We start from the raw sequence: 18044 nt of genomic DNA, 5'->3' as shown, positions 1-18044 counted from the left end.
ATAAGCAGAGGAAGACGCTATGAAGACGTATGTAAGCCATTGAATTCGACACTTATTGTGATTTAGGTCTCGATGATGTCGGGATGTCATCTTGTACCTAAATCACAATAAGTGTGGAATTCAATGGCTTACATACATTGCGTGTATTTATTCAATTTCATAATATTACAGTCAGTTAAAAAATTATTGGAATTAATACATTAAAATGATTCGATGATTTAAATTGAGCAATTCAAATTAAAATCTAAATTCAGTTTCTAGTGACACATATTTATGTACACACAGTCAGTGTTAAAGGCAGGGTAGGTAGAAATGGTCTAAAAATTGTATTTTTCAAATTTGTTTAAACTTTATGTACATATCAATACATAATTAAAATGTAAGTACTCTGAAAAAGAAAGTATCAAAATCGAGTGTCTGTAGACCTCTCACGACTGTTTTAAAGACATCTCATTATTTCCATTCACTCCACCCCCTCATTTCTGTGCTTCTTCCAAAGCCACGCCCCCAAAACACATGAACGCGCGACTCCGACCGCTGAGCTAGAGGACGCATTATTTACCTGAGACAAGCGGAGGGGAAGGGGCATTTTTTTGCCTGGTTTGCCTTCACTAACTGCATATGCCGGTACTGTAAATTTAGATTGCTCTTTCTCTGCCATTGTTTTGGTATTCCTAGGTTCAGTGCCTTCTTCTTCTTCTTCGATAGATTTTATTGGCAGCTTGCAAACATAGTGCATTACCGCCATCTACTGGACGGAGGTGTGATCAGGTTCCGTGCCTCTCGCACTCCTCAAATCAAACGGTCGCGCGCAAGTGGGCAGGTGCTGTGTGGCAAAAGGGTGGTTGCCATGGTTGCGAGAGAGTGACAGTCGCCTAAGCCAATCCTTTGATTCGTCCCGAATCGAAATAATGAGCTGTGTTTAATACAGATTAAACGGTCTAGAGTCACTTGATTTTTATACTCTTTTTTTCAGAGTTCTTACATTTTAATTATGTATTGATATATATAGAAAGTTTTAACAAATTTGGATCTTTAATTTTTAATAAATCCTACCTACCCTGCCTTTAAACTAATGAAACGAGTTATTAAAAGAGTTCAACATCAGAAAACATGGAGTGAGATACCACATGTTTCATAAATGATCATCTTGACCTAATCTTTATTCATATTAAGGCGAGACACGGCAGGCAAAAACATCAGGTTTTTTTTACTGGTCAATTTTGAGATTTTTGAATATTTGTCTTCAATAACATGTCTTCTTTCAGACTTGTGGTGAAAAAAAGTCTGAAATACACATTTAGGTCTTTATTTTACTGCACTGTGTCTGTTTGCGTCTGTAGATTTCTTATAAACTCATCAAAAGTTGCCGTTCTCAATCAAAATGTCTGCTCTCTGTCATCACACACACCGCTGGAAAGCTCTCTCTCTCCCGTACAGTGCTGTCGGATCCAAAATATGATCATTTCCTTTTTATCAGCAACCAATCGCGAAAGTAAAAGGGCTGAATGCGCAATCTCATTGGCTGATGATAAATTTTTAAAGCCTGTTTTCTCAAAATGACCTTTCTCTCATCCTCCAAGTCCGAAATAAATCATAACTCAGCGAATACTTCTCACACAGGCACGTGAGATATGTCTTTATGAAGCTTGAAATCTCCTCTTTTAAATGAAGTAATTAATATAAAAAACAAATGTTTTCAACTCATGTAATCCGTTTGAAAGCAAGGAGAGGTACCGTTTTTCCTTCTGCCTCATTATCTCTATAATCAGCTGCGGCCGCCCCGCCCCCGGCGCGATTCACATGTAAATCGTTAGATGATCTAGTATGCATCGCATACGCCCCTCGATCAATGCCATAAAAAGTTTCTTCATCAGACTTACTGATAGTTCATCGCGTTTTGAGTATGAAACGCTTCTCCGGTAATAAAGACTCCCTTCAGATGATTCTGGACAGCGAGGAAGAATGCACCTTTTCCTCAGAGGAAGATTGTAACTCAGACGACGAACAGCAGCATATTGAAGAGCGAATTCCGCCGAGAACACAATTTCGGAGCAAGTTTTACTTAAAAGTCTTTTGTCTTTTATTTTTCGTGTTCGCATGTATGAGGAAAAAACAATATTACGTGACAGTTCTCCATTATGGACGTGAGCGCTCTAAAAAAAGCACTAAAAGACTTTCAAACTTTCACAGAGACCTCAAAACAGAAAGTACAAATCCTTTCTTTAAAACGAATTTCGTTTTGTATCAATTGTATCTTACTTTTAATAATTTTTTCATTAACAAATTTCCTGGATTTAAACTGCAAATTAACATTTATATTTCTTATAATAAAAATGAAAGACCTATGTTACAGACATATGAAAGACAACATTTCGTTGATTAGTTTTGGATAGATTATACATTTTTAATGTAAAATATCTGCCACCTCAAATAAGCTTTTGTTTGCCAATATTTGCTTATGTTAAATATAATATGTTTTGTCAAAAATAAAGTTATCAAATAATCAATCAAATCCTTAACTTTGAAATATGTATGATAAAATGTATACTTTAGTTTTTACAAAGAAAGATTACACTTGAATTGTTGTTGTAATTGTAACCTTTTTAATAAAAAAATATATTTATAAGGTAGATGTAAACAAACTATTAAAAGGTAAATACAAGCCTTTTCTTTAAATAACTTTTATTGTGTTTTATTATCGACAAATTTGGGGAGAGCATAAATATTCCAAAACTGAAAATACAGTATGAGAATTAACTGCACAATTACTAGACATGTTTTCCTTGGATATTATAGGCCAAATTGCAAGCACAATATGAGGAAAAATAAAAAAGATTTGAGATGCTTCCAACTGTTGCTCTTGCATTCTTGTGGCTCAGTGACTCACCTGAATGAATGGCTAATTAAGTATGCAGGCCCCATTGTCTCCTCAGGTGTGAACCACTAAATATGCATGATCGTTGACGCCCACTCCGCATATTGCCTTTCCAAACAGAAAGTGCTTTGCAAAATTCAAATCAATGTATTGTGTTATGTGAAGGATTAGGCAGGGTGATTTTCACATCATTTTGAAGAAAAAACACTAGGCGATGACATCCATTAGACAAAAGTCTTATTGGCACATATTTAGTGTGTGTTTTGTGGTCTTATTTCAGAAACTTTAGTTTTTAGTTTTTTCAATAACCACGCATAAACATTATTCTCTCAAAAATGCAGACATGTACATTCTTGTTGCTCACATTTCATGGTAGTCCTGTTTGTGCTAAATAGTGTGTAATTTTTTTTGCCATTAATATGTTTATAAGCAACTGAAAAAAGCAAAAATGTCAGGGCATGTCAGAACATCTCAAGGACCCCAAAAACACCTCAGACCCCAGAGGGTTAAACATGCATTAATTTATGGCATAAATGTACATAGAAAAAATACATAGAAATGTACATAGAAAAATACAGTTAGTTAAACATGCATTCATTTAGGGCATAAACATATCGCCACCGTCGAGTCGTCTCTTATCAGGCGTCGAGTCATCTCTGCACGGGTGTTGGGGCGTCTGTAGTTTCCATTGGAGGCTGGATACAAACTGGAGCTGACAATCTAGCGTCCCGAGATAACAACAAAAAAGCAGATGGGAAATAATTAGCGTAGCTGCTGTTCATAACAATAATGCATTTAATCTGATTCAACTGTAGTATAAAAGGTAAGTATTATGTGAATGCTTGGCTAAAGAAATGCGTCTTTAATCTAGTTTTAAACTGGGACAGTGAGTCTGAGCCTCGAACAATATCAGGAAGGCTATTCCACAGTTTAGGAGCAAAATGTGAAAATGCTCTCCCTCCTTTGGTGGACTTAGATATCCTAGGAATGACCAGAAGCCTCGAATTTAGTGACCTTAAAGAGCGCGATGGATTATAGGGCGATAGAAGATCCGTTAAATATACTGGAGCTAAACCATTTAGGGCTTTATAAGTCAGTAGCAATACCTTGTAATTGATACGGAACTTTATAGGTAACCAATGTAGTGATGATAAAATTGGTGTTATATGATCATATTTTCTTGATCTAGTTAGAACTCTAGCGGCGGCATTTTGGACTAACTGTAGCTTGTTTATTGAGGATGCAGGACAACCAGCTAATAAAGCATTACAGTAATCTAGTCTCGAGGTCATGAATGCATGAACTAACTTTTCTGCATCAGAAACAGATAGCATGTTACGTAGCTTAGCAATGTTTCTAAGGTGGAAAAAGGCTGTTCTTGTAACATATGAAATATGATTTTCGAAAGACAAGTTGCGGTCTAATATAACATCAAGGTCTTTTACTGTAGTGGATAAAGTAACAGGACATCCTTCTTAAGTAAAGTTGTAGTGTGAGAGGTTTTGTGGGCAGTTTTTTGACCAATTAGTAATACCTCCGTTTTATCTGAATTTAATAGCAGAAAATTACATGTCATCCAGTATTTTATATCTTTAACACATTCTGTCAATTTAGATAATTTATTGTTTTCATCTGGTCGTGATGAAATATATATTTGAGTGTCATCAGTATAACAATGGAAACTAATTCCATGTTTCCTTATAATATTACCAAGTGGCAGCATATATATTGAGAATAATAGAGGGCCTAACACTGATCCCTGCGGCACTCCATAGTTTACTGACGTTATCTTCGATTTAACCCCATTTAAACAGACAAAATGGTAGCGGTCAGATAAGTACGATCTAAACCAGCTTAATGCTTGTCCATGAACACCAGTGTAGTTTTGTAGTCGATCTAAGAGTATTTTGTGATCTATAGTATCGAACGCAGCGCTAAGATCAAGTAAAACTAGTATTGAGATACAGCCTTGGTCAGAAGCTAAAAGTAAATCATTTGTGATTTTAACGAGCGCAGTTTCAGTGCTATGATGCGGCCTGAATCCAGACTGAAACTTTTCATAGATGTCATTTTCTTGCAAGAAAGAGCCCAGTTGAGAGGACACAACTTTTTCTAGTATTTTAGACATAAAAGGTAGATTTGAAATGGGTCTGTAATTTGCTAGATTATTATGATCTAATTGTGGTTTCTTAATAAGCGGTTTTATAACTGCCAACTTGAATATTCTTGGAACATGACCTAAAGATAAAGACGAGTTAATAATATTGAGGAGAGGCTCTTCCACTACAGGTAACACTTCTTTCAATAGTTTAGTTGGTATTGGATCTAATAAACACGTTGTTGGTTTAGATGCAATGATAAGTTTACTTAGCTCTTCCTGTCCTATAGTTGTAAAGCGCTGTAGTTTTTCTTGAGGAGCGATAATTGAGGCTGAATCATAAGACACCATTAAAGATTGTACATTTACAATTGTGTTTCTGATGCTTTCTATTTTCTCAGTGAAGAAATACATGAAATCATTACTACTGAACTGTAACGGAATATTTTGCTCAAGTGACGTCTGTTTATTTGTTAGTCTAGCCACGGAGTTAAATAAAAACCTTGGATTATTTTGGTTGTTTTCTATTAGTTTGCGGAGATGCTCAGCCCTGGCCGCTTTTAGGGCCTTTTTATAACGTGACATACTGTCTTTCCACGCGATTCTAAAGACCTCTAAATTAGTATATTAAAGTATATAAAGACCTCTATTGACAGTATATTCTGATTTACAGGATAACAAAAGTAGATATCCATAAATCCCCTTTTCCCCCATCTAATATGTGAACACAAGGAAAAAAGAATTTTTAACCTGACATATTTTAAATATATGCAAATTAGTGCATATTTAATTAGATATTGCCTAATTTGCATATTTAAACATTAACCCTCTGAGGTCTGAGGTGTTTTCTGGGCCCTGGAGGTGTTCTGACATGCTCTGACATTTCTGGTTATTTCTGTTACTTTTGACATTTTCATGGCTAAAGTCTAATTACACTGTATTCAGCACAAACTCTGCTACAATAATATATCAACAGCATGTGTGTAAAAGTTTGTAGTTTTGAGATAATGACATTTATGCGTGGTTTGTGAAAATACAAAAAAAAAATTCTCACTGAAATAAGGCCATGAAACCCCTACTGATTATTTCTTCACAAGACTTCTGAAAATTGTATGACGTAGCCTAGAATATTTGCTGCAAAACTATGTGAAAATCACCCTGACTGCTCATTCAGAGAAGACAATATATTGATTTAAAAATTTTACGACGTGTTTTGTGTGAATAAGCCTTATGCGAGAACTCATTAATATGTATGGCTTTTCTCACCTGAGAAAGACAAGGAACCTCCCCTAACGGCCCTATTAGGAGCTATCAGGCCCCTATCATTCTGAGCAACCTTGCACAATACTGTAAATGAGGAGATTTAAAAAAGAATGGCTTTTAAATTGTTTGGATTTATTTACACAACATAATCCAAATAGACACAACAAATGGCAAAAAAGCACTTATTAAAAGACAGAGACCTTTGTGCCATTCCTAAAAACATTGTAAATACCTTTCATTTCCAAGGTGTTTTATTTTCACTTTACCATGTTCATGTTCCAGAGACTCGTGTGAATGTTGAAGTCGGCAGGACTCAGTGGCATCTGGGCCCTGAAAAAAAAAGTGAACATACTGATATCAAGAGAAAGGCCTGCACGATTTTGGAAATAAATATTAGATTTTTCTGGTTAAAATTGCTTTTTAAAAATCACAGAATACACACACACACACACAAATGTTTCCAACAATATATAATATAATGAACACCAGGTTTGTTGTGCCTTGTAGGCATAGGCTATGCGCAGTGCTGGGTAAAATAATAATAACAATTGATAGCAGTATACATCTTCCAAAATATTTCAGTAACAACCAAGCTAGAGAAAAATATATTGATGTTACTTCAAATGTTTCCATTCGTTATGATGATATGAAATGAGATAATAGTAAAAACATGAAGCCGTTTGGTGTGTTTTGCTTTTCAAATTTTCAAATGATACATTCAAACGCGATCGCGCTGCAAAATCTGATACATTCAAACGCGATCGCGCTCAAATATAAAACATTATGGTTACCATATACATATCTACGTTCGACCAGATATCCACAAACACAGTAGGCCTAACAGTAAACACGGGTCTAAATATTATAATATTCACCATATATCTAGCAACAGTTCAACTGCAATGTGACATTTATGCAACAATAACAAACATGTAAGAATTTCTTACCTTAAATCTTTCTTGTCTTCAAATTGCGTTCTTCTTCTTCTGAGGTAGCCTAAATCCAATGTAAGCTCAGGCGCGTCTTTCAAACTCGACGAAAAGTGAAGTGAAGTGTTTTGGTGTTTTGTTTTTGAGGTAATGAGCGCGTTCGCGTTCCATGTGGAGATTTGCATGTGAATATCTTTTGCGCGAGTAGGCGTGGCCAAATAAACTGTAATGAGCAAGCGTTTGAGAAGCTGGACATCTTGTTGGTTTTATACAAATTACTTAAACAGAGAATATTTGTTTTCAGTTTGAATCCGATCATTTAAAAGTACACACTTAAATGTTTAGCGGGCAAACCACCCTTTTCCGACTGAGAACCATGGCCTCGGATTTGGAGGTGCTGATTTTCATCCCAGCCGCTTCACACTCGGCTGCACACCGTCCCAGTGCATGCTGGAGGTCCTGGCTTGATGAGGCCAACACGACAACATCATCCGCAAAGAGCAGAGATGAAATCGTGTGGTCCCCAAACCTGACCCCCTCCGGCCCCTGGCTGCGCCTAGAAATTCTGTCCATAAAAATTATGAACAGAACCGGCGACAAAGGGCAGCCCTGCCGGAGTCCAACACGCACCGGGAACAAGTCTGACTTACTGCTGGCAATACGAACCAAGCTCCTGCTCCGGTCGTACAGGGACCGGATAGCCCTTAGCAAAGGGCCCCGGACCCCATACTCCCGGAGCACCCTCCACAGGCCGCCGCGAGGGACACAGTCGAATGCCTTCTCCAAATCCACAAAGCACATGTGGATTGGTTGGGCAAACTCCCATGAGCCCTCCAGCACCCTGTAGAGGGTATAGAGCTGGTCCAGTGTTCCACGACCGGGACGAAAACCACACTGTTCCTCCTGAATCCGAGGTTCTACTATCGGCCGGATTCTCCTCTCCAGTACCCTGGCATAGACTTTCCCAGGGAGGCTGAGAAGTGTGATCCCCCTATAGTTGGAGCACACCCTCCGGTCCCCCTTCTTGAAAAGAGGGACCACCACCCCGGTCTGCCAGTCCAATGGTACTGTCCCCGACCGCCACGCGATGTTGCAGAGGCGTGTCAGCCAAGACAGCCCCACAACATCCAGGGACTTGAGGTACTCAGGGCGGATCTCATCCACCCCCGGTGCCTTGCCACCGAGGAGTTTCTTGACTACCTCGGTGACTTCAGCTTGGGTGATGGACGAGTCCGCCTCCGAGCCCTCAGCCTCTGCTTCCTCAATGGAAGACGTGACGGCGGGATTGAGGAGATCCTCGAAGTATTCCTTCCACCGTCCGGTGATATCCCCAGTCGAGGTCAACAGCTCCCCACCTCCACTGTAAACAGCGTTGGTAGGGCACTGCTTCCCCCTCCTGAGGCGCCGGACGGTTTGCCAGAATCTCTTCGAGGCCGACCGATAGTCCTTCTCCATGGCCTCACCGAACTCCTCCCAGGCCCGAGTTTTTGCCTCCACAACCACCCGGGCTGCAGTCCGCTTGGCCCGTCGGTACCCATCAGCTGCCTCAGGAGTCCCACAAGCCAACCAGGCCCGATAGGACTCCTTCTTCAGCTTGACGGCATCCCTTACTTCCGGTGTCCACCACCGGGTTCGGGGATTGCCGCCTCGACAGGCACCGGAGACCTTACGGCCACAGCTCCGAGTGGCCGCGTTGACAATGGAGGTGGAGAACATGGTCCACTCGGACTCAATATCTCCAGACTCCCTCGGGATCTGGTCGAAGCTCTGCCGGAGGTGGGAGTTGAAGATCTCTCTGACAGGAGATTCGGCCAAACGTTCCCAACAGACCCTCACAGTACGTTTGGGTCTGCCGAGTCTGTCCAGCTTCCTCCCCCGCCATCGGATCCAACTCACCACCAGGTGGTGATCAGTTGACAGCTCCGCCCCTCTCTTCACCCGAGTGTCCAAGACATACGGCCGGAGGTCAGATGAAACGACCACAAAGTCGATCATCGACCTCCGGCCTAGGGTGTCCTGGTGCCATGTGCACTGATGGACACCCTTATGCTTGAACATGGTGTTCGTTATGGACAAGCTGTAACTAGCACAGAAGTCCAATAACAGAACACCACTCGGGTTCAGATCAGGGGGGCCGTTCCTCCCAATCACGCCCCTCCAGGTATCACTGTCGCTGCCCACGTGGGCGTTGAAGTCCCCCAGTAGAACGACGGAGTCCCCAGTCGGAGCACTTTCCAGCACCCTTCCCAGAGACTCCAAGAAGGCCGGGTACTCTGCACTGCCGTTCGGCCCGTAAGCACAAACGACAGTGAGAGACCTATCCCCGACCCGAAGGCGTAGGGAAGCGACCCTCTCGTTCACCGGGGTGAACTCCAACACATGGCGGCTGAGCTGGGGGGCTATAAGCAAACCCACACCAGCCCGCCGCCTCTCACCATGGGCAACTCCAGAGTGGTGAAGAGTCCATCCTCTCTCGAGGAGTGTGGTTCCAGAGCCCAAGCCGTGCGTAGAGGTGATCCCAACTATCTCTAGTCGGAATCTCTGAACCTCACGCACAACCTCAGGCTCCTTCCCCGCCAGAGAGGTGACATTCCATGTCCCTAGAGCTAGATTCCACGTCCAGGGATCGGGTTGTCTAGGCCATAAATGTGTGACAAGTATTCGCTGAGTTTTGTTTCAGTTTATAGACGTGCTCAAGAAAAAAAAGTTCACCGCGACGGAGAGGCAGAAAGCACACCCTGTTTATTTTCTTTATTTTACAAAAGCACAATGTTTTGATTTGATTGTAAGTGGACACATACAAAAGTAGAAATATCACAGATTCTTTTTTTATATTTCTTTTTTCTGTATGACCATAAATGACGGAGTAATTTAAGTTTATAGTTCTACAATGTGGAGAAAATCCAGCAAAACGCGCCGGCGCGTCTGCCGACCCCAGAGGGTTAAATTACAGAAAACTTGTAATACACTTTTTTCTCATCTAAATGTAGGTAATCACCTGGGAAAGTTTCATGGTGATATCTGCTAGTTAAAGATTGTACCCTATTCACCTGTAGTGTCTCGCCTTAAATGTCATATATATGTTCATTTTCCAGAATGGACAGAAGATGATTGCTTCAGAGATCTCACACAGCTACAGCCGAAAACTTCTGGTCATGGCTGACAAAGAGAAGCCAGCCGAGGACAGAGTCCAGCAGGAGTTCAGCGTGGATCCTCATTACTCAGTAACAGTCAGCACAGAACGCCTGTTCAATGGCTCATGTGGACCAGAAGCAGACCAGTATGACCACCAGCAGATCCTCATTATGCAGGACGACCCTACTGTCAGGAAAGCTGCTGCTTCTCTCTATGAGAAACGTCCAGCAGTGACCTCTGTCTACGCTCTGGATGAACACCAGAGACCCGAACTGATCCACGGTGCCCCTGTGCCTCTGTCAGAGGACAGCCGACTGACGCTGGTAGGCCACGGTGAGAGAGACGGCTCTGGAGAGACGAGACTGGCAGGGTACACGGCTCGAGACGTGGCCAGAATCATTCAGCACACCTTCAGGACGGGCCACAGAATCAGAACGACCAGTGTGGTGGCCTGTGAGTTGGGGTCAGATGAAGAGTTTGCTGAAGCCCTGCTGAGGGAGCTCCATGAGACGGCCCACATCGAGACCGAGCTGCACCTCAGGAGCGCTGTGCTCCAGGTCAGACACACAGGAGAGATCATCACCCAGGAGATCTCAGAGGAAGGGGTGCAGTGGAGACAGAATGATGACAGCAAGAAGGTGGTGGCAACCCTGGACAGGAACGGAGACGTAGTTATCAGAAATGAGCCTGGCAGCAGAGGAGAGCAAGTCTTTACTCATGAAAGAAACTTTCTAATGCCCAAAAAAAAGAACCAACCAAAACTTGAAGTTACCAGCAAATACGGCTGGCCTGATGAGCCACACAGATTTATTGACCAGAATGTTTATGAAGGGTTAGACACTGATGCTAAAACTGCTGTTAATGAACTTGAAGCTCTGTCCTGGGCTTTCTTTCATGAACACCTGGACCCTCCACAAAGAGTAAACACAGTCAACCTGGACATAAGGCAGAATTATGTAATAGGGAAAAAAAAGCAAACAAATAACCAGCTGGAAGGCATTGAGTGGATAACGAATCAGAATGAACTAGAGAATGTTCTTTCCAGGTGTTATGTGATTAACACAGCACAAGATGTCAGAAGAATCATCCGTCATTATGCAAAGGATGGAGATGATGTAGTTACACACCTGATGGTCAGAGACTGGATATACGTTGTTAATCCTGTAAATCTGTATGTGTATCCAGTTGGAAAAAGGCTTGACAAAAATCAAGGAGATAAAGAGGAGGACGTCAAGAACCTTATTAATGGACAGACAGACAGAGTAAGTTACGATCAGCTTCGAGTTGATCAAGCTAATCAAAATTTTGAAGCTAAAAAAACAGCATATGCTAATTATGTGGGACAGTTTTTTCTTGGACCGGAAACTTACCCAACTTATGTATCACCAAGAGAGCTCAAGCACCCCACATATTTCACTGCATCAGTCATAGCTGAATCTGCTCGAAACTTCCGGACATTTCCTCTGATTCTTATGGCCGTGGAAATGGTTGCAAACACAGACGAACAAACCAGAGCGATAGGAGAGAATTTTCTTTATGAAGGGCATTCGATGGCAGCAGGAGGTAGTTGGATTAACCCTAAACTACGTGGATTTAGCGGCTCAGCAACACTTGAAGTTTCCAGCGAACAAACTGCTTCCGCTAGTCAGCCTCAAGCCTCCTCAAGTCACAAGGCTAACCTTGAAGCAGTCATAGGCAGAGAAGTCAACCTGTATAATTCGTGGAAAAATAGATTAGGTGGTGGGGAATTGAATGCTGATAAGGTACGCGTGATTGCAGAAGAGTTCAAGTTAACTGAAGGTGATCCAATTACAAATTACAATGATTTTAAACACAAAATGAATACAATCAGTGGAGCTTCATCATCCGGCCCCATAAGGAGCCCACACTGACGGCTACGCAACTGTCCAAGAGCTAAAGGTGGTGTAGCAGACCTCCCATGGCCACACCATCAAGAAGAACACACAGCCATGTCTAGTGCGACTCTTTAACCGGGGAAGACTTACTGCTTAATGTTTTTTCTTTATTATTAATTTTCTTTATAATTTTATGATGTTTTAGTGTAGTCAGACTGTGTGTGCTGAGCAGAGAGAGAGTTATAGTTAGCGTAGAGGTAATGTCCACTAGCAGAGATGATCCAGTGATGATGAAGACGAGGAAGATGTGTAGAGCTGCTCTTAGCGAGAGAAGAGATGTTTCAGCTGATGCAAATGCACCACATGTACATCACTGATGTATACACTGGGAAATAGCTTCTTAATGTGGATAGTGCCATGTGAAAGCATGGGGTAAACTCCAGTGTTAAACACAAGCATTAGGTAAACAACATGATTCTCTACACCTCTCACTGTGATGTATATAAGCTTTACTGTACCACCTCAGAGAAACATGAAGGCATGAGGGGGTGAGAGGAGAAACATAGAGATGATGGGGTGAGGAAGGAGAAACCCAGAGGAGCCGTTTACAGCTAGCATGATGGGGAATGAAGACCTCCTCTCATGTAGCCTTATATTGTTATATGCCTGTTTCTCTCTGTCTGACACACGACACATGTATACATAATAAATCTCTTGGCAAAAGTAACTGGTGTAGTTTCCGTGATTCAACACTAATGGGGGAAACACTGGGATGTGTGTGTACAGGGATAATAACTGTGGCGTTAGCTGATGTAGCTCTGGAGATGTGTAAAGCCTGATATAATCAGTGTAGGGAGTTTATCACCCGTTGTCTGCTCTCGGCCCCAGCGCTGAACACTGGCGAGGACGGGCCTCAGTCTGCACAGCACTGCATTATCTCTGAGCTCGCATTACAACAGGCACATCTGATGGGGAATGTGGGAAAACTTCACTGGGTGGCCCTGGGGTGTCGGCAAACACACACACAAAAAACAGGAGAAACATATTTGACAGTAATACAGAATGCCTGAGAGCCTTACAGCACTATATTACACTATATTTATATTTTTTGAGTTGTCACCTGAATATTTTGTTTCCTTTTATATAAATAAAGACATTTCCTCAATAAACAGTGCAGAAAAATTCCCCAGAATGCAGGAGATGAAGTGTTTAAAGCCCACATTGTTCAGGGGGGCGACCCCCAGACCCCCCTATTGAAGGTTCAGTGTGTGAGATTTAGTGGCATCTAGTGGTGAGGGTAGTGAATTGCATCTATCCAGTCCTCCACTGCCCCCTACCTTTCAGAGAGCGTAGGACAGCTACGGTGGCTGACACAGCACAAAAGGAGACGGCAGAGAGTGGCCAGTCAAGAAATGAGGTTTCTTAAGGTGTATTTATTAAGAAATTATATTTACTTAATTATTCAGTAAAACCATATGTTATTGTGAAACACTAGCACAGAGTGCCAGCTTAGTGCATAAACTGTTCCTTGAGTTATAGAGCAACACATGTGCATTGAGTAACAGGCAGGTGGTCTGACAACATTACTTTAATGCTCTGTCCAGCTCATCTGAAGAAAGCACATCAGCTGAAGCATGAAGCGGGACTCGGCTAAAGCGTAGAAACAGCAAATGTGTTCGCCAATCCTGCCTTTTATCATTATATTCACTATTCTTCATTCTCATGTCCGTGAAAGCCTCTGGTACAGTGAGTGTGGGCGTTTTACACGAAGTAAACACATCTAGAGCTGACACACACACACACACACACACACACACACACACACACACACACACACACACACACACACACAGGCATCCAAAACATGCTAATAGATGGCTAGATACACAGGTGGATAAATAAGAGATAAATGTGTTTAATATAAAGTTTTCTAATTCTGTCTAAGAAGCCATAAATAAGCCGCATTAAATGAGCTGCACTAAATGAGCTGCACTAAATGAGCTGCACTAAATGAGCTTCACTGAATGAGCTGCACTAAATGAGCTGCACTAAATGAGCTTCACTGAATGAGCTGCACTAAATGAGCTGCACTAAATAAGCTACACGAAATAAGCTGCACTAAATGAGCCGCACTAAATGAGCTGCACTAAATAAGCTACACGAAATAAGCTACACTAAATGAGCTGCACTAAATGAGCTGCACTAAATAAGCTACACGAAATAAGCTGCACTAAATGAGCTGCACTAAATGAGCCGCACTTAATGAGCCGCACTAAATGAGCCGCACGAAATAAGCCGCACTAAATGAGCCGCACTAAATAAGCCGCACTAAATGAGCTACACGAAATAAGCTGCACTAAATGAGCTGCACTAAATGAGCTACACTAAATGAGCTGCACTAAATGAGCTACACGAAATAAGCTGCACTAAATGAGCTGCACTAAATGAGCTGCACTAAATGAGCCGCACTAAATGAGCCGCACTAAATAAGCCGCACTAAATGAGCTACACGAAATAAGCTGCACTAAATGAGCTGCACTAAATGAGCTACACTGAATGAGCTGCACTAAATGAGCTGCACTGAATAAGCCGCACTAAATGAGCCGCACTAAATAAGCTAGACTAAATGAGCTGCACTAAATGAGCTGCACTAAATGAGCTGCACTAAATAAGCTAGACTAAATGAGCTGCACTAAATGAGCTGCACTAAATGAGCTGCACTAAATGAGCTGCACTAAATAAGCTAGACTAAATGAGCTGCACTAAATGAGCTGCACTGAATGAGCTGCACTGAATGAGCTGCACTAAATGAGCTGCACTAAATGAGCTACACTAAATGAGCTGCACTAAATGAGCTGCACTGAATGAGCTACACTGAATGAGCTGCACTAAATGAGCTGCACTAAATAAGATACACTAAATAAGATACACTGAATAAGATACACTGAATGAGCTGCACTAAATAAGATACACTGAATGAGCTGCACTAAATGAGCTGCACTAAATGAGCTGCACTAAATGAGCTACACTTAATAAGCTACACTAAATGAGCTACACTGAATGAGCTACACTGAATGAGCTACACTAAATGAGCTGCACTAAATGAGCTACACTAAATGAGCTGCACTAAATGAGCTGCACTAAATGAGCTACACTTAATAAGCTACACTAAATGAGCTACACTGAATGAGCTACACTGAATGAGCTACACTTAATGAGCTGCACTAAATGAGCTGCACTAAATAAGCTGCACTAAATAAGATACACTGAATAAGATACACTGAATGAGCTGCACTAAATGAGCTGCACTAAATAAGATACACTGAATGAGCTGCACTAAATAAGCTGCACTAAATGAGCTGCACTAAATAAGCTACACTAAATGAGCTGCACTAAATAAGCTGCACTAAATAAGATACACTAAATAAGCTGCACTAAATAAGATACACTAAATAAGCTGCACTAAATAAGATACACTGAATGAGCTGCACTAAATAAGCTGTACTAAATGAGCTACACTAAATGAGCTACACTGAATGAGCTGCACTAAATAAGCTGCACTAAATAAGATACACTTAATAAGCTGCACTAAATGAGCTGCACTAAATAAGATACACTGAATAAGCTGCACTAAATGAGCTGCACTAAATAAGCTGCACTAAATAAGATACACTAAATAAGCTGCACTAAATAAGATACACTGAATGAGCTGCACTAAATGAGCTGCACTAAATAAGATACACTGAATGAGCTGCACTAAATAAGCTGCACTAAATGAGCTGCACTAAATAAGCTACACTAAATGAGCTGCACTAAATAAGCTGCACTAAATAAGATACACTAAATAAGCTGCACTAAATAAGATACACTAAATAAGCTGCACTAAATAAGATACACTGAATGAGCTGCACTAAATAAGCTGTACTAAATGAGCTACACTAAATGAGCTACACTGAATGAGCTGCACTAAATAAGCTGCACTAAATAAGATACACTTAATAAGCTGCACTAAATGAGCTGCACTAAATAAGATACACTGAATAAGCTGCACTAAATGAGCTGCACTAAATAAGCTGCACTAAATAAGATACACTAAATAAGCTGCACTAAATAAGATACACTAAATAAGCTGCACTAAATAAGATACACTTAATAAGCTGCACTAAATAAGCTGCACTAAATGAGCTGCACTAAATAAGATACACTGAATAAGATACACTGAATAAGCTGCACTAAATGAGCTGCACTAAATAAGATACACTGAATAAGATACACTGAATAAGCTGCACTAAATGAGCTGCACTAAATAAGCTGCACTAAATAAGATACACTAAATAAGCTGCACTAAATAAGATACACTAAATAAGCTGCACTAAATAAGATACACTGAATGAGCTGCACTAAATAAGCTGTACTAAATGAGCTACACTAAATGAGCTACACTGAATGAGCTGCACTAAATAAGCTGCACTAAATAAGATACACTTAATAAGCTGCACTAAATAAGCTGCACTAAATGAGCTGCACTAAATAAGCTGCGCTAAATAAGATACACTGAATAAGATACACTGAATAAGATACACTGAATAAGCTGCACTAAGTGAGCTGCACTAAATAAGCTGCACTAAATAAGATACACTGAATAAGCTGCACTAAATGAGCTGCACTAAATGAGCTGCACTAAATGAGCTACACTGAATGAGCTGCACTAAATGAGCTGCACTAAATAAGATACACTGAATAAGCTGCACTAAATGAGCTGCACTAAGTGAGCTGCACTAAATGAGCTGCACTAAATGAGCTGCACTAAATAAGATACACTGAATAAGCTGCACTAAATGAGCTGCACTAAATGAGCTGCACTAAATGAGCTACACTAAATGAGCTGCACTGAATGAGCTGCACTAAATAAGATACACTGAATGAGCTGCACTAAATGAGCTGCACTAAATAAGATACACTGAATGAGCTGCACTGAATGAGCTGCACTAAATAAGCTGCACTAAATAAGATACACTGAATGAGCTGCACTAAATGAGCTGCACTTAACGCCCGGCGGGCCTTGCTCATTCGAGCCGATGGGATTGGAGCTGAAAAAGAAGGGTGAGTAGATTGTAAAGTGACATATAAATTAAACAATTCTGCTTTTTTCATCCTGTGGGAAAAATTTGCATCGGAATTAATTAAGGCTTGTCTCAGCCCCTTAACTGTCCACTTCCCTATGGGAGGGATGTTTGGGTGAGCTGAAAGGTGGGAAGGCACGGAGGAAGACGATGAGGAAGATGATGAGTTCCTCACTGGCGGTGGTGAGGGGAGTCTTCGGTGTCTTGGAGAATGCGGAGAGGATCTGGAGGGCCGGCGTCCCCTGTTTGAGGATGGAGGCTCAGTGTTGTTGTTGGCTGCTGGAGAGGAAAAGGTCGCTGGATTGGCGGTTTGCGATGGAGACACCTCCGTGATGAAAGACTCATTGTCGGAGGGGAAGAGCTCTAACTCGGACATAAAGTTCGAGTCCGATGCTGAGAAATTGTCATGAGACAGGAGGTAAGTGAAGGCTTTTGTAGTAAGAACGAGGACACAGGAGTGCTGGTGTACTTGACTATTCATGTTGTGAACCAGCGCCCGGCACACGGGCCAATATAAACATGTAGTACTGACCATGAACACTAGATGGAGTATACATCCTGTAACATCTTCCTTTTTCTTAATGAAAGTTAGGCTACCTGTCCATACCTAATAATTGAGTTATAGACTGAGGCCTATTGAATATGACAACAAATTAACATGTTCCATCATACCGGCCATAAACAAAATACAGTTGTTGTACGTTTTTTTTTTTTTTTTTTTTTTTTTTACGAGCAAACAACAAACAACCCTTACGGCAAACT

The 18044-nt window shown here is 41.3% G+C and overlaps 1 protein-coding gene across 1 annotated transcript in view; it reads left to right on the top strand.

Moving 5' to 3' along the window:
- LOC311305260 (uncharacterized protein) overlaps window positions 1-17615 on the top strand; it is a gene marked incomplete at its 3' end in the record, with an annotated part of 43395 nt that extends 25780 nt beyond the window's left edge. Inside the window, exons 6-7 of the mRNA XM_084432857.1 lie at window positions 10264-11565; window positions 17388-17615. Of these exons, the coding sequence (XP_084288983.1) occupies window positions 10264-11565; window positions 17388-17615 (1530 nt within the window). The remainder of the gene's footprint in view (window positions 1-10263; window positions 11566-17387) is intronic.
- Window positions 17616-18044: the final 429 nt, after the last annotated feature.

Source organism: Rutilus rutilus (assembly GCF_951802725.1).
Source record: "Rutilus rutilus genome assembly, chromosome: 1".
Lineage (NCBI taxonomy): Eukaryota > Metazoa > Chordata > Actinopteri > Cypriniformes > Leuciscidae > Rutilus > Rutilus rutilus.
The sequence above is the reverse complement of the archived record's forward strand: the minus strand, read 5'-3'. Positions and strand labels throughout refer to the sequence as shown.